The 25,281-nt window shown below is 39.2% G+C and overlaps 1 protein-coding gene across 1 annotated transcript in view; it reads right to left on the bottom strand.

The window, feature by feature from the left end:
• LCP1 (lymphocyte cytosolic protein 1) overlaps window positions 1–24,820 on the bottom strand; it is a 54,084-nt gene extending 29,264 nt beyond the window's left edge. Inside the window, exons 1-5 of the mRNA XM_012465167.2 lie at window positions 24,714–24,820; window positions 3,388–3,475; window positions 2,617–2,780; window positions 2,313–2,442; window positions 805–937 (exon numbers count right to left, since the gene is read on the bottom strand). Of these exons, the coding sequence (XP_012320590.2) occupies window positions 805–937; window positions 2,313–2,442; window positions 2,617–2,780; window positions 3,388–3,451 (491 nt within the window). The 5' untranslated portion in view covers window positions 3,452–3,475; window positions 24,714–24,820. The remainder of the gene's footprint in view (window positions 1–804; window positions 938–2,312; window positions 2,443–2,616; window positions 2,781–3,387; window positions 3,476–24,713) is intronic.
• Between the last annotated feature and the right edge of the window lie 461 nt (window positions 24,821–25,281).

Genomic DNA, 25,281 nt, shown 5'->3' on the forward strand with positions numbered 1-25,281 from the left:
CACCTCAAGTCACCTCACTTCCAGCATGGCCTGCTATGACAGAGAACCTGCTGAAGCAAGAGCTACAGAGGCATTATCAAAGCTATCACGCAGCACTGACCAGCACCGTATTTAGAGGCCTCCTGTGGAGAGAAGGCATTCCCCCTTTTCCATGTGTCCTCAGTGTTGTAGATTTCTGTGTACCACTCAAAGGTTTCTTTCCTTAAGGACTATAGTTTGCATTAGACTGCTTCAATCACGCTGCTGCTATTATCAGTTCTGTCTGCTTTCATAGTGAGCCATGCTCAGATGAAGCCATGCAGCGTATATTCCAAATATATATGTAGCCAGGAAAATTGTCCCCATTATATAAAAGACTATCTATGTACTTCTGAGCTTATATAATGTCTACATTTCTATTTGATGCCTGATCAAACTTTATACTTTTAACTTGTCATCAGATAAACTTTTTAATGTCCTTCTATAGTCATTATTTAACCAGTACTTTATAAATTTCCTCCACTTAATTATCTAATGCATTGATGAGATATTGAATGATTTTGACTTGGTATTACTATACCTTCCCTGTTTACCTCTGTAATGTGTATCACTCCTCTCCACTCAAGCAATAGCAACTTTATATATCTTATATAAACTGTTTTTAAAATTAGTCTGCTGTCCTGGACCTGGACAAGTGAAAGTCCAGAGAAGCCTTCTAGGTGCAGCTGAGCCCCAAATGAAGTTGGCGTAGGATAAATACAATGAATTGTTGATGGCCTAGAAAATGGGCAATTCTTTGGAAACCAAGAAAGAAGTATTATTTACCAAAGGACAATGCCATCTCCAACAGCATTAAAGAGATCATTCGTGTTTGGATTCATTGGGATGACATGCCGACAATCAGGGTCATTTTCCAGAGCTTTGTTTATCCAGTTGACAAAGGCATACTTTTCTTCCTCTGCAAGTAAATGATTAAAGTGACTCATTTGCAAAGTGAAACTCTATTATAAACAAAATGATGCATGTGGATCTTAAATTCTCATCCTCAGCAGAGAGGCAATGTGAGTTTATTCAGTCCACCATCTTATCATCTCACATTTATTAGCATTTTAAAATCTCAGATCACTTGGGAAATAGGCATTGAGTCTATGTTCACTCCAAGTCATAAAACATACAGCAAACAGATTTAAAAACTCTCTCTCTATTTCTATATATATGTATAATGCAGATATACATTTACATTTAGAAGCAAATATATACATATGTTTATTTTCTATATATAATTACATAAATAAATATTTATATGTGCATCTATACATATATATATATACACATATAAATACAAATATGGACAAAACTTACAGGACAAAACTCAGGATTCTGCTTTTAGCTCTGCTGGTTTAAATGTTGGATCACTGTGGACAATCGTATTGTATCTCTGAGTTTTTTGATAAAATTATAATTAAATTGCTATTAAATAAAATCATTTGGATATAATCTTTTTTCGTATCAGTAAAACTGCCAGAAGGTGATTTTTAGATTTCTGAATAAAACCTCAAGTTATGTCTTTAGAGCCTACCACTGTGTCTCCCAAACTGTCTGTCTTGGAAAACAATAGTGTCCCTCAGAGAAATCCTGAGTCATAAAAGTTTGGGAAACACTGTGTAATATATCTCTGTCTTGAAGATCCATAATGCACATTTGACCCAGCAAACGTTCTCAAAATTCCTGTATTTAAAAATGAAAAACCAAACGTCTTAGCAACTATAGATGGTATTTAATCATGAACTTATCTTTAAGATCAACTAATGTTTTGAGGAACTCAGTTCTGGAAATGTTGCAATGCTATATACTGTTTGGCCTGTTGGAAGCTTCCATTATGGCTGTTGGATAGCAGCCTTCAGAATAAATATACACATTTTTTCCAAATCAATGTAAACATAATTCTTTGATCACTGAGCAGGTATTAAAAATTATCATGAAGTTTAAAGAAAGAAGCTTGAGTAACTAATTTTGTCCATAAGATTTAGAAAGGAATTTGGGCAGCCTTTAATGATTGTTTAAATGCTGATAAAGCCTTTGGTATTGGACCCGACCCAGAGTTAGCACTGCTCCTATAATATGCACCTGGAACTGACCCATTTAGTAACAGGAAAATAGGGAGTCATCCATAAAGTTGTGTTTGCTTCTTTGTTTACATCCCTTAGGTTTGAATACCAAGTTTAGAATCTGTGGTCCTGAAAATGATGGTCCTTTCTCCACGCTGCCCTCTAGCTCTGTTTATCATCCGAATACCCCCTCCACCTCTGCTCCCACCCATGAGTTGAGCCTACCTGAATAGGAGTGTTGGGTGCCAACACTAGACTGCTCTGAGGTACCACCGATCGCACAAATCCCTTCCTTCTTATTGATTGCTTTTCTAAAGGTCTTGGCAACATCTGTGCTTTTTAGGCCATGGAAAATCTGTTAAAATATAATGTATCTTTAGAAACCCAAGCAGTGATCAAGAAAATCACAAAGGAAAGAATATGTAATGTTGAAGCAAGGAGGGAAGGAATGTCTTTCCAGATATTTTTAAAAACGGAATTCACGTTCTAAGTTTCAAATGTGTCTCCTTGTATTCTGCATGGTACTTACCTTGATAAACTCATCAAAGCTGATCCTTCCATCTTGGTCCAGATCACCTGTAGCCATCAGGTTTTCTGTAATTTCTCTTACTCTGTACCCCGGCAAAGGCAAGCAAGCAGCTTTGAACAAGTCATTCAACTCATTGAAGCTGATGTATCCATTCCCATCAGTATCTGTAATGCACACAATATTCTGAAGCTTCAGGACAATTCAGGCAACAACTTTTAGAGAGGTGGAGGAAGACTGGATGGAAGGTGAAGGGATGAGAGAGGCTATCATTCAGGCATCGAGGTGTGATCTCATAGAAGAGTCAGCATCTCACAAGATGCCTGTTGCTATTGAATAGGGGCACTAGCATTACTTTCAACATCCACAGTAAAAGAGTCAAAATTTCTATAAGGTACCTCTGTTTCCACAAACAACTCTTATAGAAACTCTTAAGGAAACCACAGGTTTAGTGATAAACAGTAAGAGAAAGTATGTAATGGTATTTAAATCAAGGAAACAGCAAAAAAGAAGACAAGATATAAAAGATGAGACTTATGAACCATTTCTAGGAAAAAACTACAGAAGAGTAGAGTCCATATTCCATTTTTGATAGAGAAAGTAATTTTCTTGAAGCATATCTTTCAAACATAAGTCCTCCCAGCTCTTCTAAACCAATACTACTGGTTTCTTGTCCCCTCTGCAATTTTGCTCATGTTCCTATTTCATTGAGTCTACCCTCAGGCTACTCAGTGAAGAAGAGAATGATGCAATTTGGGGTACAGGTCTACTCACCAACTTTGGCAAAAGCTTCTCTGAGCTCCATCATTTCCTCATCGGACACCGATCCTCTGGCCATTTTTTATTGCTTTAGGTAACAGATCTGGAGAGAAGAAGAACATAAAAGATAACTTTTGTGCATCTCAATTCTTAAAATACCACATTAAGAAGCAATTCCCATTTATTACATGAAGAAATACTCTTCTGCTTCCTTCATGATTTAGAACTATCTTCTCAAAATGTAAGTCAGAAATATGCTTTTTCTCAACCCTCTGTGTGGTGGTCTCCAAGGATGGCTCTCAACAGTTTCTTCCCTCCTGAGCAATACAGAATGCTCCTCACATCAAGAAGTAGAGCTTATTTCCCTCCCCTAGAATCTGGGCTCATTTTGTTACTGCTTTGACCATTAGAGGGTGGTAGAAATGAAGTCTGGGGCTGGAAACTTCTGCTTCCTTCCTTTTGGAATGCTCATTCTAAAGATGTTCCCTCTTGGTACTCCAATTACCATGCCATGAGACATTCAAGCCACATAAAGAAGCCAGTTAAGGAGAACTGGGTGCTTTGGTTAACATCCTGGCTGAGATCCCATCTGACAGTCAGCATCCATGCCAGCCACCTGAGAGGGCCATTTTGGGCCTTCTGGCCCATTTGAACTTCTAGATGACCACATTCCCAGCCAACATCACATTAAGCAGAAGAATCGCCCAACTGCACTGTCAGCCAAAAGAACAGAGATGATAAAACGAGTGATGTCTTAAATCACTATGTTTTAGAGTACTTACACAGCAATAGGCAACAAAAACTTAACTTTTACATAAATGTCTTTTTTAAAGCGGTATCTTCATGTCCCTATTTAACATTAATATGTTTGACCGTAAGTGAACAGATACATTTTATAACTTCAAAGGAAGTTAATCAAAATTCTCAATATTATTTAGGGATGAACAAAGGGAAGCTGACCCTCTTATAATTCAGCTATGGGAATTTGAGGTGCTTTGTAGGTGTTTTCTTCTCAGAAAGACTAGTCTTGCTGATAAAGTGTTTAATTTCCCCTTTTCCTGTGAATTACTGCTGCCCTCTAGTGGGTAAGAAGAAAATAAAACAGAAAATGGATGATAATCTCCATGCCCTAGCTAATCCACACCAGCATGCTTCAAATTGGAGATCCACTGAAGCTTGCTGAATTTACTGGCGCAGGGGGGATAAGTGGGGTGGGAGTGTGGGGATGAGGTGTTTCTAAGCATATTTATATTTTGGATAGTACAGAGAAGTTATCGATTTTTGAAAATAACATTTGTGACAGGATGTTGTTTTAAGTAGATTCTTTTTTATACTTTCATATTATTCTACAGTGCAGTATTTGTTCTGGATGGCAACCAACATCCATGACAAATAGAAAACAGTCTTAACATTGAAACCTGTAGGCCAAAAATGCATTACACTCCATTTTGCAATTCCATATCCATATCCACCAAATTATTATCCTGCCACATACATGTATCAGTGGTTTCAAACTTTCATTCCACAAGCAACCCTCTGTTGACAGAAACCTTACATGTAAATGAAAGCAAACAAACAAAAATAACAACTCTGAGAGTCTTTGGTTGAAAAAACCCAAATGTCCCCCTACTCCTGCTATCTTATCTCCTTGTCTCATTCACCTGTGGGAACTCCAGGGAGCATAATTTGAAAATCATAGAATTATATATGTATTCATTTAAATTTAAATGTATTCATCAAAAAATGTATTTTTGTTATCAATAAAAATTTTAGTTTATTATATTTTGGCTTACATATCTAAGAAGGCATTGGTCCACTGGATCTTTTCAAGAACAACAGAAACTGTTGAGGGTTTAATTGTTTTAAAAACACAATCTCAGTTACACATCACAGTAACCCTAAGAGACAGGCACTGGCTATCTGGCTTTCTTCTCTTTCTCTCCCTCCTCCTCTTCCTTTTTTCTTTCATTCTTCCTTCCTTCCTTTCTCCCTTTCTACCTTTTCAGAATGCCTTTTTCCAAAAATAATTTGAGCTAAGTTACAAAGATTATCCAAACCCCAGAGTTAAACCAACTAAATGATGTAATTGATAAGAAAGAAAGTGTAACTGAAACAAGATGATTGTAAGGAGGAACTCTAATATTTAAAATATATGCCTATGACCCTGCATGTTTTGCTGCAAGTAGGCTGAAAATCGAGCTCCAAGTTCTCTAGAAGCTAAGGCAAAAAGGGAAGTATCATCGATTATACAAGGGCAGCAGATCTGATGTCTGACAGCAAAATCTTCACCCAGGCTTTAAGAAGAGGCCATTTGTGGGATGGGGTAAACACAGGTCTTGTGTTTCTTACAATGTCCTTCAATGTAGTCTGATGGAATAGGTATGTATATTCTCATTGTATAGATCAGAAAACAGACGTTCAGAGAAGTTAAGATACAGATCTCAAATCACACAGCTGGGTACAGAAGCAGCCAAGACTCTAATCCTCAGTCTTTTCTCCTCTCCCAGGCTGTCTACTCAGGTTCTCTGCCTTCATGTTCCTGTTAGACACACATCCCATCCATCCATTTATTCACTCAGCAATGATTTATTTGTATATGAACTATGGATAGCGCAATGGGAGATTTTTAAAACTACAATACAGCAAGCTTGTCCAGGCATTCTAGTAGAAAGCTTTTGCTTTCCTGTGTTAAGAAATCAAAGTTTCTGTTTTAAGGAATTAGTATATAACTTTGCTAAATATTTGTGGCTAACTTGGCTTGACTCTCTTTTATACCCTCTACCATATCCACATATGCATGAATAGGAGGCTGGCTGGCTCTCTGGCTGGCCAGCCCTTCATGTTTTTAAATGTCTTAACACCTCTTGGTTCATGTGTTTATGGGATTATGAGATAAATTCATTCATTTAACATATAGTTTATGAATGCCTACTATAAGCCAGGCACTGTTCTTCATTTTAGATCAGCACGTCTATATTGACCTAGTTAGTTGCCCTGAAAGCATGAAACAATGTCAAAGGTAAGGAGATCTTACCTCTTGAAAACAAGATCTCTGAATCTAAACCTGGCCCTAGCCCTTGACACAAGAATGTTAGATTTTAGAGCACTATCAGCAGCTAGTGATAAATATAAGTAGAAGCAGGGGACAAGACTGCATTCTAAATGCCACAAGTAGGCCAAGAAAGAAGCAAAACAATTATAGTGTTGGGCAAAAACAGAAACCTAAAAAATATCTAAAGATCACGGTATAATGGGAAATTATTTTACCATAAAAATTGCAATGGCCCCTTCATTTAAAAGACATAAAAATTACACATTATTTTAAAATCATTATTTTTAAACCACAGCAGGTAGGTCAAAATGAAAAGCCTTAAGCATCTGTAACAATATTTTTCTAAGAGATTTATGAGTGGAGAGGATCAACTCAGATAAGCCAAAAGTGAGAACACCTTCAAATTTTAAAAACCCAAAATGCTTCAATGGTTTAACAGCAAATACAGAAGAGAAGTGGACTGACTTAGTTTAAAAGGTAAAGTGGAGATCCCAGCACTTTAGGAGGCCGAGGCGGGTGGATCACGAGGTCAAGAGATCGAGACCATCCTGGCCACCATGGTGAAACCCAGTCTCTACTAAAAATACAAAAAAAAAAATTAGCTGGGCGTGGTGGTGCACGCCTGTAGTCCCAGCTACTCAGGAGGCTGAGGCAGGAGGATTGCTTGAACTCGGGAGGCGGAGGTTGCAGTGAGCTGAGGTCACGCCACTGCACTCCAGCCTGGCACCTGGTGACAGAGTGAGACTCTGTCTCAAAAAAAAAAAAAACAAACAAACAGGTAAAGTGGAGAAAGGATAATCAGCAACTGACATTGCTGTGATACTGTTTGTTGTTGTTGGGCAGAAACATGAATAGATATCTGGAGAGAGTCCCTTTTACCATCAGCATGAGCAGCATATCCTGGAAACACAACCTAACTTTTGAAGACAGAAGGAACCTCATAAATAATTTATTACAATGCCCTCATTTTATGGATAAGGAAACTGAAGGTCCAGTGAGAAGAAATGTTTCATCCATGTACAAATTCTCAAGGCAATGCCAGGATGGAGCTTGTAAATGCAGGTGCTGACGAGCAGAGCAGGAAAAGGATGGAGTTACCATTAAAAAGGCCCCTAAGGTCCATAACTGAGCAGAGACTTGTAAGTAATTGAACTGAATGTGCAAATGGCAGCAATTTCACAAAGCAAAGCAAGAGGAAAAGGATGTAATTAAGGTAAAACAGGCAGACCAGATCATTTCTAAGATATTGGTCCAGGTGTGGTGGCTCACACCTGTAATCCCAGCATGTTGGGAGGCTGAGGTGGGCAGATCCCTTTGAGCTCAGGTGTTTGAGACCAGCCTGAGCAACATGGTGAAATCCCATCTCTACCAAAAATACAAAAATTAGTCAGGTATGGTGGTGCATGCCTGCAATCCCAGCTGCTCGGGAGGCTGAGGTAGGAGGATCACTTGAACCTGGATGTGGAGGTTGCAGTGAACTGAGATTACACCACTGAACTCCAACCTGGGTGACAGAGTGAGACCCCCATCTCAAAAACAAAAAACAAAACAAAAAAAGGCATCGCTGTTGTTGGAATCAAATATTAGATACTTTACATAGTCCATGAATGTGTTTTCCTGAAAAAAAAAATGCACCCATTTTAATTCATGCATATTTGAAAATATGGGTTATGATAATATTAGTCAGATTAATAAGTCATATAAGTAAGATTAATTGGTGATGGCTTTAGTTTGCAAATTACTGGCACCATATAGGCAGCAAAATATAGAGACATTGCTGCAGTAATGGGCGTGCTGAGGCATCAGGATCTTAAAAGAAGGGGCTGAAGAAAGCACGTATCTTCCAAGACATAAGTGAGTGGTTTCTTCAGCTATGCCCAACTGCTCTTGCACTGGGTGTGGGCCTTTTTAACGACTACATCATCTAAATATGCCCTGCCACAGACCATTTTTCAGATCTTTTGCAAATCTGTGGTCAATTCTGGAACTCCCCTTCTGAATTACTGCCCAAATCAAAAATCTATTATAAGAAGACAGATAATTCATTGAGGTCATGTGTGGGCTGCTAGTTTGTGTGTGTGTGTGTGTGTGTGTGTGTGTGTGTGTGTGTGTGAACACTTCAATTTAGTAAATCAATAGTTGTAGAATCTGAAGACATTGGCCAAAAAAAAAGCATTGGTTGTTCATTTTTAAAAATTATATTATTTTTAAAACCATAAGAAAATGAAATAGCCCCACCCCAAACTGCAAAAGCCACAAAGACTGTTCGTTCCTTTAAGTCAGTGAGTTTTGAGGTTCTGCTTAATGGGGGCTGGTATTTCCCAAGTCAGGAGCAAAGGGAATTTCTGAGAATGAGTTATCACGAAAGTATCTGAACTGAAGTTCCCTGACATGTGAATATAGAAACAATTGGTGAGAGTTTACTATTGAACACAGTGCTGCAGAATTTACAGAAGAAAAAACACCCTCTAAAGTAAATGTAAAAATGTAAAGGGAATTTTTGCTGAGGAGTTTCATAACTGAGAATCAAAAGAAGCGGAAAGGCTTGGGAAAAGGTGACCTGTCTAGAGAGAGACGCTCATGGCCTGGAATCATTTCTGAAAGATGGTAGTGCTGGGCTAGTCAGTATTTTGATTCAATGTACTGATACCCAATTATATAACCTGCCAGGATCAGGGAGGCATCTGTGACCTGGTATCACATTGCCAAAGGACTCTTTTGAATGTGCCCCACTTTTCCCGCAACTTGATTCAGTAGTTAAAGTAAAACTGGACACTCAGGACTCAAGTTCCTAGTTCTGCCTCGATAATTTCAGTACATTTCCAGAGGGGAAATTATATGTATATATACACAACTTCCGAACATCTCAAGAACAGTGAGTAATCTAAAACAACACTTCATCTAGAATAACATTAACATTGTAAGTTTTAGTATTAGATTATGACAACTAAAGAAATGAAAAATAAAATATGTAGGACTCTGAAGCAAAATAAAATACCCATACATTTTTTTAAAAGCCATCAAGATTAATCTACTTAAGGAAAAATATTGCTTTTAGTTAATTCTGTCCCCTTCATTTTATGAAGTAGACCACTGTAGGAGCTCATACTTTGAGAATATATGTAATTTATTCTATATTCTTGGGATATCTTATCTCTACAGATTCAGGTAGGCCTAACTTTTACATAAAGGATGATTCAGAAAATATAATTTTAAAATAACTTTGTTTTTAAGAAACTAAATAATTATAAATGGCCTTAAATACAGATGGCCAGTTAAAGGAACTCTTATGAATCCTTCTGTGAAGTCAGAATCTCCTCCAGATTGTCTTTTTTCTTCCTGCAGATACATGGATTCTCTCAAAACCTACTTCAGAGTATAGAATTCTTCTCTCTGAAGGCTCTGATGTAAATGCCACAGGGTGGAAGGTGGGGAAAGGCTATTCACAGCATAGACTCAGTGGCTCTCCTCTGACACTGTTATCTCAGGCCACATAAACACCCATGGGAAGCTAGCAAGCCAGATTACTCCGAACCTCACCAACCTCATACTGCTCTGGGTGCCTCTGGTTTGACCACTTCATTGAGGGGCTTCTGAAGCTGTGTAGCACGTCGTACAGAGCCTGGCTCTGTCACCAGCTAAGGAGTTCTCATTCTTGCCTTCTCACCCTTAGTACATTGCTGATGTCTCTGTTTTCTACCAAGTTGCCCAATCCCACTAAGGGTGTGACACAAGAACAAGCCTCCTGCAAGAAAAGGGGATACTCTAGGCTGGGGCTTGGGGAGCCCTTTCTGTGCCTTAGCATCTCTCTCTTTTCCTGGGCTATAAACAGTGATCCTCCCGGTACTAACATCTTGAAATTCTACAGCTATTAGAGTATCCCAAATGCATAGTTTCAATAAGTTGAATATTATTATGGGCTAGCTGTTTAACCATGATTGCACTATTACCTCCATATCAAATGCCATTCATTCATTCCTTCACTCCATATATGTCTCTATGCAAAGTACTGCCCTGGCTGCAAGCAGTCTGGAGAGGGGCTGCAAGCATGAGTTACACAAAGACTGGGGCTTCATGAAGCCCACAGTTAAATGCCAAGTTTCAAATGCAGCACATGGATTACAGCTATTTTACTGTGGAATGGTTAAAGCAATGAAAAGTGTTCTGAAGATCAGAAATGAACAAGTGAGAAGGTTAAACCCAGGGCTCTGAGGGAAAAATAAGACTAGATAAGTGTAAGGAATTAGCACAGAGGCTTATCAAAAATAAAAATATAAAAATACCTGAATCAGCCCAGGCAATTAAGATATTGAGATAATTAATACACTTGAACATCTCCAAAGAAATAAAAATGGAAATAACTGGCAGGAAACGGAAGAAAGTGCCAAGCTCGTCAGTCAGACCTAGGCTGCTTCCTGTCTGTGTTAACTTCAGGCTCCATCTTGCCTCTGTGAGACTGTTTTCTCAATCATAAACTGAGAAGCAGAGTCCCTTCCATGTTAAAAGTTCCAAAATTCTATGCAGTAGTTGACAAGTATACAAGCAAGTTAGAGCTAGATTAGAAAGTATTATGAATGAGCTGAGATATGGGTACTGGCGCCAACAGCAGCTGCAGCTGTGGACCGGAGGTGCCTCCTGTGAAAGGGAGCAAGTGAGGGAGTAGGCAGCTTCCAGCCCAGCCTGGCTCCTGGGGGCTGGGGGGCTACATTCCTGCTCTTACCTCAGCAGCAAGTAAAGCTCTGTCTAGATGCATACTCTTCACTGGCCCCAGGCAGATGCCCGCTGCTCAGCTCCCTAGCTGCTGGACTGTCCAGCACAGAGCAGCGAAGTTCCCAGAGCAGCATGTGAGACCTGTTTTACGGGACGTCACCACACACAGCTTAAGATCCAGTTCACTCCTAGTTTCTAGGTAAGACGGTGCGCAAACTGTCCCAGAAAGAGAGCCATCTACTATTTTGTTAAAAATATCCAAATAAGGAAATGCCACCACCTCTCTGGTGTCTGATATCCCCACTTTGTAACCTAAACCTTTTCTGATATGGTTAAAGGTCTCTGTTTCTTGGGCTATTCTCAGAGGAAATAACAGGAGCTGTTCAATTCATAAAAATTCCATCACATGCTTTGGTTTCTTTTTGTTCTTTTAACCTGCTTTTTTAGGGCTAATTTTCCAAATCTTTCATAGTTTTCTTTGCTATGTTCTGGGTCTATGCCAACTTCCTTATAGAATGAATGTAGTAAGAATAGCAGTCATAGAATGTAGAGGTGGAGGGATCTTAGAAACGATCTATCTGGCCACTCCCCTGTCACAGAGGCATGAAATGACACCCAAGTTAAAGGATATACCCAACATCGCAGAGCTTATTGGAGGTGTGGCTGGGACCTGAGTCCAGGTCCCTTTATTTCTCTTCTTTCCTCTTTAATACGTTTTAAACCCTAAGATAGAACTCTTCTCTTTAATTAAGACCTTCTCCACATATAGGAAGAAAAATGTCCCAAGATTTCAAATGTCTTACGAGTATAATTTCATGAATGTTTCTTGTACGTGAAGGGGAATTTATCTAGGTATGGTAAAAGCACTGTTCAGGTTTAGGCTACAAGTAACGTGCCAAATCACATACAAATATTGTGTACACTGGTATCCTCTAGGTCATGATGACTCTTTCCCCCTTCATTCATCTATACATTTATTCTATTTGTTTCCCTTAAAGAGACAGCTCTCGCTATATTCCCCAGGCAGGAGTGCAGTGGCTATTCACAGGTGTGATCCCACTACTGATCAGCACAGGAGTTTTGACCTGCTCCATTTCCTATGTGAGCCAGAGCACCCACCCCTCCTTAAACAACCTGGTGGTTCCCTGCTCCGGTATTGATGCCAAACTTAGTGCTGACACCCAATTGGCATGGCACACTACAGCCCAGAACTCCTGGACTCAAGTGATTTCCTGTCTCAGACTCCCGAGTAGCTAGGACTACAGGTGTGCACCACCACACGTTGTTGTACATTGATTCTTGACCTTGCCTTAAGGCCCTCCAAATTTCCTTAGCAACCAAAGAGCAAACCCAATTAAAACAACTCACCATGACATGAAATGTTCAAAAGACAAGACAGCCAAATTCAGAGATCAACACTGAAATGACACCCTCAGACTGATCTCAACAGTCATTGTGGTTTCAGCCATCCTGTTCTCCTGGAGGCTGGGGAGAGTCAGTGAGTCCTTCCTCCTCTGAGCTTTGCTCCACACCGCTGTAGTGTGGTCCCTGTTTCCATTCATCTCTCCCAGCAGATTAGGAGCTCACTGCGCTGCTTAATGTCTGGCACATGTGAGGTCCTCAGTAAATGAGCTGTATACATGAACAAACCAATCCATAAACTAATGGTATACAGGACTTGAAAAGTCTCCTATCACCTTCTTTGAGGAGTTTAACAATAATATTCTTGTGTATATACTTAGAAAATCCCATCCACTGAAAGGTACAAACACATAAAACAAGGCTAATAAATGATTCAAGTTCACATGAAACCACTTTGCTGGAAAGACAACTTCGGTGAGTTAATTTGGGGTCTAAAGGGCAGCTGCTATCCCAAGGCAGCCTGTGAGGCGGCACCTGCACATGCTCCCTAGCCCTACCTTGCCAGCCAAAAATCATTTCTGTCTGAAATCGCAGATCCTGAGGCTGGCTTCTCGGCGCTGTTGTAATAACCCTGCTGGCTGCTGGTAATGCTTTGCAGTGGGTCTCTGTCCAACTCTGTAGGGCCTGCCTCTAAGCTGAGGGCTGCTGAGGTGTGAGGGAAAGGAACTGTGGAGACAGAGCAGAGACTGAAAGAAGGGCAAACCTACCTGGTATGGACACGTGTGGTATACCAAGGAGCACGCTAGACATAATTAGGAGTATGCATTTACCTGCATGTCATTTGCATATCACTATCTGGACTATGAAATTCATCTTCCAATCATTCTAAATGTCTGCCACTAAAAAAATTCAAACATTTGTAAATTTCTTCCTTTAATAGACATCTGTGAAATACCGACTATGTGCGAGGTCCTGTGTGAGATGCTGAGAACGTGGAGATGTGGGTCTGGCCTGTTGAGTAGGGAAGAGAGCCACAGTCACTAGAATACAGGGGGATTTTATAGATCCACAGGAAGAGGGAAAATATAGCTCTCCCCTGGAGATCCAAAGGCGGCCCCCGCTAGAGAAAGTGACATTTGACCTAGATTTCAACAGAGGAGTAGGAGATTGCTTAAAGGTCACTCTTTTCTTCATTCATCTGAGAGTATTAGTCCACGTTCTTTCTATAGAAAGTCTATCTATTTGGAGCCAGAGAAAAGGCAAATAGCTAAAGAACAAATGAGAAGACCAGTTGGTCAATAATAATAGTCATTAATGTTGAGTGGTTAACTCAGTGCTAAATGTTTTGTATGCATTCACATTTAATTCTCACACAATCCTATAGGGTATTACTATGATTCCCACTTTATTGATGAGGAAACTGAGGTTTAAATAACTGGCCCAGGGTCACACAGCTATAAACTGGGGGAGCCTCCTGCCTTTCCTATCATTTCTGGCTATTGGATTACTCTATCTCCTTGAGTTTCCCTGCCATCTTTTGGGTTACTCAAAAAGAAACCCCTAAAGGTCAAAGCTCTGACCTCATGTTAATTAGGGATACATGTATTTCTGCAAGATTTTGCTTAGGACTAGGGCTCTTCCTAGGCTCTTTAGGGAAGTTCTAAATGCATCTTCTCTTCAGTTTCTCAGCATCTTTAAAGGAAGTATTAAGAAGAGCAAGAATACAACCAGGCTTGATCTTTTCTGTCTGTGCCCCCCGCGCCACTGGTGGAGAAAGGGGTCCTTTCTGCCAGTGGCCTCCACAACTCAGTCATCCACTCACATTTAATAAAGCACTTACCTTCTCGTAGGTAGTAGAGATACCAAGATAAACAGCAGAGAGTCCTTGCTCCTGAGGAGCATACAGCCCAGTAAGGAAAATAGTCAGGCAAATGCAAGGCTACACTAATATGAATATTTGAAAGATATTACTAGCATGGAGCTGCAGGAGCACAGAGAAGGAAGTGCAGTGGATCCCTGAACAACACAGGTTTGAATGGTGTGGGTCCAATTATATGCAATTTTCTTCAATAAGGTCAGCCCTCATTGCCCTCGGGTTCAGCATCTGCAACCAAATGTGTATGGAAAATGCAAGTATTCACAGAATGCAAAACCCAGGGAGACCAAGGGCCAATTTTTGGTACATGCGGGTGCCACAGGGCTGACTGTGGGACTTGAGAATGTATGGATTTTAGTGCCGAGGGGGGTCCTGGAACCGATGCCCTGTGGATACCATGAGACAACTGTATTTAACTCTACCTGGGAAGGGATGAGAAGGTTTTCCAGAGAAGGTCATGTTGCGCACTGAGCTAAGTCTTAGGGAACCAGAAGGAGTTTTCCAAACAGACAACATAGAAAGTTCCAGGCAGAGAAAATAGCTCTGCAAAGTGCAAAGCAAAAGCATGCAGAGGAAACTGTGGCAGGCTGGGTGTAGCTAAAGGATGCAGGAGGAGAGACCTCCAGGATGAGAGGTTGAGGAGGTGGTGTCACCGTGGTGCTCGTCCTCACTAGCTCTTGTTTCCAGAGGCAAAACCTCAGTGATGCAGGCTATACTCCACTCACCACAGGTAATGTGAATGCAAACAACAAAATCATTCTGCCTAGACACCATTTTGGTTTGTTTGTGCGCACAAAGCTTTCTCCTTAGTCACTGTCTCCCATTTAGAAAATACTACAAAGACAGGAGGGAACTGAACATGATAGAATTGGGAAAATAGGGGCCCTGGAGTGTGAAGTCACTCCCCAAAAGTCTCAAAGTGAGTCAGTGACTGGTCCGAAAAGAGAAGTAAGTGGATCCTCTGGAGTCTTAGTTTGGTCTAGTCAATGCATGGGAAAAACACAAACCAATTAGCATTTGAAAAACCTAAAGTTTTACGTTTAAAAACCCTTGAGATGCACGGTCTGTGAAACGTGCTTTACTTCTTAGATGTATGGATCTAGGATACAGGGATACACCCACATAAAGGCATTCCAAAAGCAAATGCTCCTCTCTTCCTTTACGAAATTAGGATCGTTATCTATTGTTTTAAAAATGAACGAACTAGGGAGTGACGTGGTATGGTGAAGTGCTGAATTTTCTGACTCAGCTATTTTTTGCTGTGTGTCTTTGAATGTGTTACTGAAATATTCTGAGCCTCAGTTTCTTCATCTGTAAAGAAGGGGTGTTTATAATGCAACCACGGTGTTCATTTCATAGGGCGGCATTAGGATTAAGTGAGACAGAGTGTTTAAAATATACACAACAGTGCCTGGTGAATGAAGGGAGGAAGAGAGGAAGAGAGGAAGGAAAGAAGGAAAGAAGAGGGAAGGAAAAGAGGAAGTTAAAAGAAAATATAAAAGAACTAGAACTTTTGCAAAATTATCTTGGAGAACAAACCCCAATTTCTACTATAAATTGTTGGAAATATTGTGAAGTCACAACTTAAAAGCAACACTTAGTTGTGTGTATATTTTGTGTTTTTGTGTGGGTGTAAATTTAGATCTCACATCCATGCTCTATGGTTTAATGTTCTTGGTCTGGCTTATTTTGGCTTGGGTACCACATTTCTTATTCAGAGCCCTTGAAGTCAGCTATTGCAGAATGGTAGATGATACCAACCCAAAGCCAACAGCATTGGTATTAGCTCATGCTGAGTGGTGAAGGGGCTCCGGGCTTTGCCTTGCCTGAGATACTGACAGTGGAAAGTACCTTCTAACAGTTGAGGAAGTGTGGCCAGAGTGGAAAAATGTACAGTAATCTTAAGAAAAACCCAACCACATACACCATGAGCCATGAAAGGAGAAGAGATCTCTGGGCATCTGTGATGAGGATCACTGGGCAACATCGCCTCCCTGTTGGATGCACCAATGCTCAGAACTGATTCTGTTATCCTGCACTACACTTCTACCTGTTTCTCCACTCTCCAATCCTCCAGGCATTTTCACCCTTGTAGGCTGAGCTGAAAACAGTGAGACAATGTGCAGCTGACATTGCTACTAGCAATGATGATGGAAGCTTCTATTTATTTTTAATAATGTGATCTCATTCTCAATAGGCTCCTTGGAGTTATTATTTTAGAATCTCTAATGACAAGCTCATTTGCAGAAAAAAAACAAAAGGAGGAGTTACAGATAAATTGAGGCAGAAAATGTGTATTAATTTGATGGGCTGTCTTTATCTTCATTTTTTTTTGAAAGTTACACTTTAGTTGGTAAATATTTACCAATACCAACGTACAATGGAATATGTGTAACATTTCTTTTATCAAAATTTTAAGTGACCAAATAGCCTAATCTAATATCTTCATAGGTATTATTTTAAAGACTTTCCATCATAAAATCCTCAAGCATTTATATTTATTTCTCAAATATGTTTGGTGTACCAGCAGAACTAACAAAAGAAGAGTTGGGATCTCTTCCTTATAGAAAATGTGGAATTACAGGCTGGGTGCAGTGGCTCATGCCTGTAATCCCAGTATTTTGGAAGGCCAAGGTGGGCAGATCACCTGAGGTCAGGAGTTCAAGACCAGCCTGGCCAACATGGTAAAACCCTGTCTCTATTAAAAAATACAAAAAAATTATCTCGGTGTGGTGGCATGTGCCTGTAATTCTAGCTACTAGGGAGGCTGAGGCAGGAGAATCACTTGAACCTGGTAGGCGGAGGTTGCAGTAAGCTGAGATTGTGCCTGGGCAACAATAGTGAAAGCTACGTCTCCCAAAAAAAAAAAAAAAAAAAAAAAAAAGAAGGAAAGAAAGAAAAAGAAAACATGGAATTATAAATAATCATTCAATAATCACTAAATTACAAAAAGATATATTTAGACATATTATCAGGAAGCAACCAGTGAATCATGTTACAAGATACAAAACGGTTTAAACAGACGTGGTTCATACCTTTAAGAAACTGCTAACATAAAATGAGAGAGAGCCAAGGTGTGAATCTTGACTGCCAGTTACTGGTTCTGTGACTTTAGACAAGTCACTCAACCCTCCCTGAACCTCAGTTTGGTCATCTGGAATAAAGATATAATTTAAAACAACTTTGCCTAGCTATTTATGAAAATAAAAGAGTAATGATCTTTCAAGCGCTTGGCATAATGTAAGTATGTGGGGCTCAGTAAGTCAGCGGTGATGGTGGGTGGAGTAGATATGCTCCATATCTATATAGACAACAACATGGGAAAATGGAGGGGGAAAATAACTCGGATCACACCTAGCAAGTGGATAGCACTTGCCGGATTTTATAGAGGAGGAAACTGGACTTCAGAGGCTCCAGAGACTTGACCAGGCTCCACATTTACTAAGAGGCCAGAATATAAATCCAAATTTGTCTCTACCTTTGCTCCCCTTTCTTTATGCCACATTTGCCTCTTTTGTGCATGGGAGCTACAGACATTCAGCTTTAAAGAACTAATACTGGAGATATGATACTGGAGGAAGAATTGAGTCCAATGAACAGAAGGGTGGATATGGAGTGAGGAGAAAAACTGTGTGATCATCACTAAATAAAGTATCACAACCATCATTTTCAGTGGGCACAGAAAAGAAATAGAATTCATCATATTTTGATGGACAGTCCCAACATGAATGACAACAAGAGAAGGAAAAAAATTTAAAAGTTCTCCCAGGTGCTCACCATATTCCACCTTTCCAAGGGGAAACTTTGAAACTGTGTATAAAGCATGAGAAACAGTGGGGGAAGTTCAGCTTGCATTTTTAAGATGCGGAAAGGGTGCTCAACAGTGCAAAACTGCACGCATGCTCTTCTCTTTTTTCCTTACTCCCACTTTGCACCTATTACCTAGCTTTCTCCATAAGGAATTTATATCCCACTCCTCTTTTTCAAGCTGGCCTTTCTGGTGAGGGTGATATGAGCCGATGATGTCAAGGAGGTACAAAGGATCTACTTTTTAAAAGTTACACCTGAGATTGCTAGAGGCTGGGAAGGGTAGGGGGAAGGTGGAGGATAGGAGAGATTTGTTTAGATACAAAATTACAGCTAGACAGTAGGAATAAGCACTCATGTTCTATAGCACTGTTGGATGACTGTAGTTAACTATATGTGTGTGTGTGTGTGTGTGTGTGTGTGTGTGTATTAAATACATATTGTGTTTCCAGCATAAGAAATAAAAAATGTTTGAGATGATGGATATGTTGATTTGTTGATTACCCTGATCTCATCACTAGACGTTGTATGTATTGAAAACATTACTAGGTACTCCATAAATATATATAATTATACATCCATTTAAAAATTAAAAAAAATTAAAGAAACATTTTCAGGACAGAAGCTATATTGGATGCACATACATCTATTATAATCTCATGAATTATTATAAAAAGTTTTTTGGAAAAAAAGGTTGCACCTGAGGTTAATAAAGATGCACATCTAATTTAAAACTTTGCCTAAGTAATGCTGAATAGGAAAAATATGCAAATTTTATACAAATAAGATTTGTGTATCCCTTTACTTCATACATTTGGATACATAGCTTGGATAAATTTTAGTGACTACTACCAAACTAAGCAATCAAAATACAAGGTATTATTTAAACACAAGGTAATTGTTCCATTAATTCACTTCCCTCTAGAAAGTGCAACCAGAAAAAGGAAAGCAAATTATCTGGGAGATTGCAATTCACATGCAGAATTAACCTGCCTGCTGAATTTGGTGTTGGCTTTTCTGCTATGGAGAACATAATAATCTCTTTTCCACTTTAGCTTATCCAGTTAAGAAGGAGTGTGTATGGGTGTGTTTCTGTGGTCTGTGTGTGTGTGAGAGAGAGAAAGAGAGAGGAAGGGAGACCCCCTCCTTCTGTCCACGTAACCGATGCTGAAACAAGAATCAAGGCTGCAAACACGAACTGTGGTTTTGCTAGTTCCGCAATTTAACATAGCTTTTCCTTCCACCAGAAAGAACAACTGACCATCTTTGAGAAACAGGCTCCTTGTAAGTGGGGCTGACACAGCCATGGCTCTAAAGTTGAGCAAATCTTACTGAAACTCAACAAGTGGATCACTTTTACCTCTCTTCTTCCACTAACATTTAAAACAAGTTTTCATTCTTAGTTTTTAGGACACCTATATTTGGCCATTACTATACAATCGTAGATATGTGTGTTTGGGTATAAATACTAGAATGTTTAATCTATTCATGTCTATTAGTCACAGCAGACTAGAAAATGTGAATTCCACTTGACTAAAATTATTCTAAACTTTAAAGACTAAGAACCTTTTAAAGTTTTTGAGGGTGGAGATCATGTTCTATGACCCATGGAGAGGCCTGTAATTGGCAACAACCAACTACTCAGTCAAGTGTACAGAGGGGCTGACTACTGATGCTGCTACGGATGATGATGATGTGATAACACAGAATAGTTTGTTTAATAAAAGCATTTATCATATAGATGCATTTGCGGGGAGCATTATGATTATTTGAGTTCAACTTGAGGACTTAGGTACAAATAAGCACCATGATTTGCTAACTGTTTATTCCAGGAATTTGCCTTGAAATTCAACAGTTAGGACAAAAATTGATCCAATTGTAGAAAATTAAATAAAATATATGAATGAATGAACTTGCCTTCAAACATGAAGAGGACACCAGAAACTACCTGACAGAACTGTATGACAACTAAATGCTTTAATAGGATTAAAGCACTTAGAAAAACACTCAATTCAATACAAGTATTAGCTGTTATTATTAGGACGATCAACTGAAACTCCTCTCACTCCCCCCACCAATATCTTACAAGATGGAGCAGTTATGCAATTTCTGGGCAGACTGATGTAAGCATTGAAACTGACAAACCAAAACAACACGAACAGTCAATAGTATAAGGCAGGAAGTTGGATCAGAAGGGAACTGAGGAAAGCAGTGTAGGAAGATGGCATCTGGGGAACACCATGGTCACAGCAGCAATAGGGAGATGCCCCTAGGAGACCAGCATCTAATCAGGAGGTGACTTCCTGGAGCCTCAAAATGAAGACACTGTGGAACAACAACACTTTTTTTTTTTGAGGCGGAGTCTCGCTCTTTCTCATAGGCTGGAGTACAGTGGTGTGATCTTGGCTCACTGCAACCTCTGCCTCCCTGGTTCAAGTGATTTTCATGCCTCAGCCTCCTGAGTAGCTTGAACTACAGCCACATTCCACCACGCCTGGCTAATTTTTTGTATTTTTAGTAGAGACGGGGTTTTACCATGTTAGCCAGGATCTCTTGACCTCGTGATCTGCCTGCCTTGACCTCCCAAAGTGCTGTGATTACAGGTATGAGCCACCACGCCCAGCAAGAAGTGCATTTCCATTTGGCAAAATAGGAACACTTGAAACTATTTGCGGACACTGATTAGTTTTATATTTTGATGGGTTCTAATTCTCATTTTTATTTCTGTAGTGTTCAATATGCAAATGAAATAGTATCATTTGATTTGATATCTGTAAGTTGGGAAACTAGCAGATAAAAAAACACTAGGAAGAAAATTAGATTAACTGAAATAATGTCACTCTGCTATAAAACCTGCTATTAGTCATAAAGTCCAAGCCTTTATAATCTTACGTTATAAATGTTTGACTCTTCATATATATAATCTTATAAGCAGATTTCTTAATTTTATTTTACCTAACCTGATTTTAAAATGTGTTTGCCATCTTTCCTGTATACACATAAGGGCCTATACTCTTTAGGTAACAAGGAGAAGTTGACTTGAGAATTTTCTGAGAATAATCCAAAGTGAGCAAGTAAAAGTTAACACCTGTTCTTGTGTTCTTTGTCATTAAAGAGGCCCATTATTGGATATATAGTTTTGGCAACGGTGACTAAGTTTTGGCTCAACGAATGTATTTATATTAAAATAATGAGATTTTAATTTTCTCTGTTTAGTAGTAATTGTACAATTTAAAAAATTTCTTGAGGTCAATGTCCATATGATACTTTGAAGCTAAAATGAGACTAGAGCTTTGGCAAAGCTGAAGCATGGTAGAATGCAAAATATTATATTATTGTTGCATCTTCATTCATAGAAATAAATGGAAACAGTAAATATTAAGTTAATAACTACAATCAAAGTCTTTCATGCATATGGAAGAAGCTGAAAAAAAAAACCCTGTGACAAATTTTCCATTCAATAAATACAATTAGCATTTACTATGTGCCAGGAAAGACAGAAAAGGAGCTCAGGTCTGTCAGCAAATAAGGACTTGAAATAAGACAAATGATTAATGCTATACTTACTCTAAGATCAAAGCATTAAGCAAATGCACACCAAAGAAACATTTAGTGGTGGTAGGGAGAAGACGGGAAGGCCTCCAAAAGTGTTTGTTTCTTGAAGTCAGCCTTGAGAAATGATCAGAAGTTTTAAAAATAAAGAAGAACACAATTAAAGAAACAGTTGGAGCGAAAAGAGAATGGAACTTTCTGGTGGCTTGTGGTCTGGCGCATTAAAATGTGGGTTAGCAGAGGCGGAAGAGGGGATGGGGTAGTGGGAGGCTGAACAGAAGGAAGTGACAAGAAATAAGGTTGGGGAAGTGGGTTGAGGCAAGTTTGCAAAGGCAAACAATTCTTTAGTAAAATTATGCATTAATTTTAAATCTATTTCTTCATCCCATTATTATATAAAACCTGCAATATCTCTTATTTATAAAAATAAAAATGTAAATTTATTACAAAGTGTTTTCTTCTCTCTCTTCTCTCTTTCTCTTGCTCTCTCTCTTTCATTCTCTCTCTCTCTTAAAATTGTGGCCAAAATCTCCTTAGCCAGCTTCAGTAATAAAAGCCTGTAATCACCTACCTCTGGGAAAAGTATGCTAGCCTGGAAGGGAGGATCTGTAACAGACACAGGCAGTAGGAGCCTGAAATTCTGACTATCTACTGCCCCTGACCCCAACTGCCCAGGGACCTAAGGCCAGTTCCTTCAACCATCTAACCCATTCCTCAACTCTAAAGGTAGTTGAGAGGATTAAACGAGGTGATGTATACAGAGTAGCCACTTACACTACATGCTTCTAATTATTAAGTGCTATTATTAATTTTCTTGTCCTCTCCAAGTTAAATGGATACATTCAAATGAGACTTTACTTGTTGGTCTTCCCTTCCCCCAAAGAGTTCAGAGATAGAATTATAAATGAAGTTAAAGCACTGAAATTGTTTCCCAAATTACCAATGGTTTAAAGGCATAATTTACAAAAGAGACAAAAATGTAAATGCTACAAAGAAAAGTGTCTCTGGGATTGCTAAGGAAATGTCCTCCTAAGCACAACTCTATCCCACCACAGCAATGCTTATCAAAGAGCAAGACCTAGAAGATTTTTCCCCTGATGTTCCTGGGGGTGAGCTAGAATGAAGAGGAATATCTTTGTAACATATGGGGTTGGTGCTTTAGCAATGTAAACTTAATTTTAAACAGGGGACCTTTTTATTTTGAATTAACTTTCTCGTAGTCCTTTTTATTTCTTCTTAAATATGAGAAAAATACTGACATTCCTTCACATTCTAATTTATTTTATTCTCATTAATAGTTTTACTTAAAATAAGACACAGCATTTTTTTAGTCTGTTCTTTTCTGGGGTTCAAGTCCCTCTTCTCTCAATTTCACATGTTTGCTTGTTTGAAACTATTCAGGTGAGATGTGCAAAGTAATATTGGTGGTCACATTTTGCAACGTCCAGAAATTCACATTTATAGGTAAATGATTTAAATTTGTCTACACAGACATTCTTTAAACAATTATACTTAATAGAAACCAAATAGAAACTTATGACAGACGTAAAGATATACAAACGTAAAGATGTACAAACGTCTATCTTGATTCAAAATCAAGATGTGTGCAGATAAGCCACCTTTATTTGCTTACTGATAGTGTTTCTAAAAGTTGTCCTGATAATTTTAGAAAACAAGTTGCTAATTAATATAATATACTAAAATGAATATATTGGCCGGGCGCGGTGGCTCAAGCCTGTAATCCCAGCACTTTGGGAGGCCGAGGCGGGTGGATCACGAGGTCAACAGATCGAGACCATCCTGGTCAACATGGTGAAACCCCGTCTCTACTAATACAAAAAAAAAATTAGCTGGGCACGGTGGTGCGTGCCTGTAATCCCAGCTACTCAGGAGGCTGAGGCAGGAGAATTGCCTGAACCCAGGAGGCGGAGGTTGCGGTGAGCCGAGATCGCGCCATTGCACTCCTGCCTGGGTAACAAGAGCGAAACTCCGTCTCAAAAAAAAAAAAAAAAAAAAAAAGAAAAAGAATATATTATATTAAAAGTTAGGTTTTGATAAATATCCTGATTCATGCATCCATTTCCAGTCTGAATGACTTTTACGGTTATCATTTGTCAATGGTTCTTAGTGTTATATAATAGTGGTAATTAAATAAAAGTGTATACTACAAGATTCGAAGTCTATGTTTGGGCAAAGTTTCTAGAATAAATATCTCATATAAACTGTATAAAAATTTCTATTATAGATAAAAGCCTTTCTCCCAGAACTTGAGTGAATATTCATTGATATGGTCATAAGCCTAACAAATAATTCAGACAATTCTACAGAAATAGTACAATTAAACATTACACAAATTGCTTTCATTTTTAGAGAACAAATGGAAAAGAGAAAACCTCTATCTAATTCCGCGTGGTTATAAAGCACACCCATCAAAAACCCTTACGCCAAAAATCACTCAAATAACCAGTATCACATTCAGTAACATATGACTCAAGATACTAATATATCCGCTAAAGTACTGTAACAACGTTTTTTAAGAAAAACAGAACCGCAGGAACTAAAATTAAACCACCCCCATTAGGCCAATAAGCAGTACAATCTAAATTATCAATACGCACTTTCCTGAAAACATTTTAAAGATAAAATCACAGTAAATAGCCTTCCTGAAATAGAGCAATAGAAATACACTGGAACGTGGTTTGGTTTTAAAAGAAAAAAGAAACCTTAATTTTGGGTAGAGGTAATAACTGCAGATAAGTTGAGAAGAACCTAGCCCCGAGAGTCGAGGGGCTCCATCTTGGATGGCCATGCAAGGTGGCCGCAGATGTGCTGGGCAGTTAGACCGTGGCTGTAATCACAGAGGTCTCAGGTGACATGCTCAGATCTCTAGTCCCCTAAAGGCAAAACCCACACAATCTACAGAAACGTGCCGAAGGGCATCATGAGCACTTAAAACCAGCAAAACACATGAAGAAAATTTACCTTGTAGGAAAAAAACTGTCCTTGGTAGTACTGGTATCTGACCAGGAACCCCTTCTTTCTGATCTGCAGAACAGCTTTGTCAAGCCCGGGTGTGTGGTCACAAGGCAGGAAGTGACTAGAATGACAAATCATCAGCCAGGAAAGAAAAAGATTTTGTCTTTATAAGGACATTTTAACTTTTTTTTTTCATGTCCCCGCCCCACCAAAAATCACCTGACAGAACAGGTCACACTGAAATTCAGACACCTCCTACCACTTCCTCTTTTTTTTTTTTTTTTTTTGAGACAGAGTCCCGCTCTTTTGCCCACTTCTTTATAAGCATTTTTCTCTCTCCCTTTCTCTTCCCTCCAAGTAGTCCCTGGGCTACTTAAACCTTTCTGATTCTAGAGAGCAAGGCAAGGTCTGCCTGTTAACTTCTTTGACTCTAGTTGAAAAAGCAAAGCCCAGGTGCCTACCCACTTACAGCAAAGATCAACAAATTATTCATTTTTAGTGAAAGAGCCAAGGAAAAAGGTGGCAGTACACCTGAAACAAATGAAAAGGGACTTCCTTGGGAAAGCCCCGCCCC

This window comes from Aotus nancymaae, unplaced genomic scaffold (assembly GCF_030222135.1).
Source record: "Aotus nancymaae isolate 86718 unplaced genomic scaffold, 86718_ANA_hifiasm-v0.15.2.pri h1tg000009l, whole genome shotgun sequence".
Taxonomy (NCBI): Eukaryota; Metazoa; Chordata; class Mammalia; order Primates; family Aotidae; genus Aotus; species Aotus nancymaae.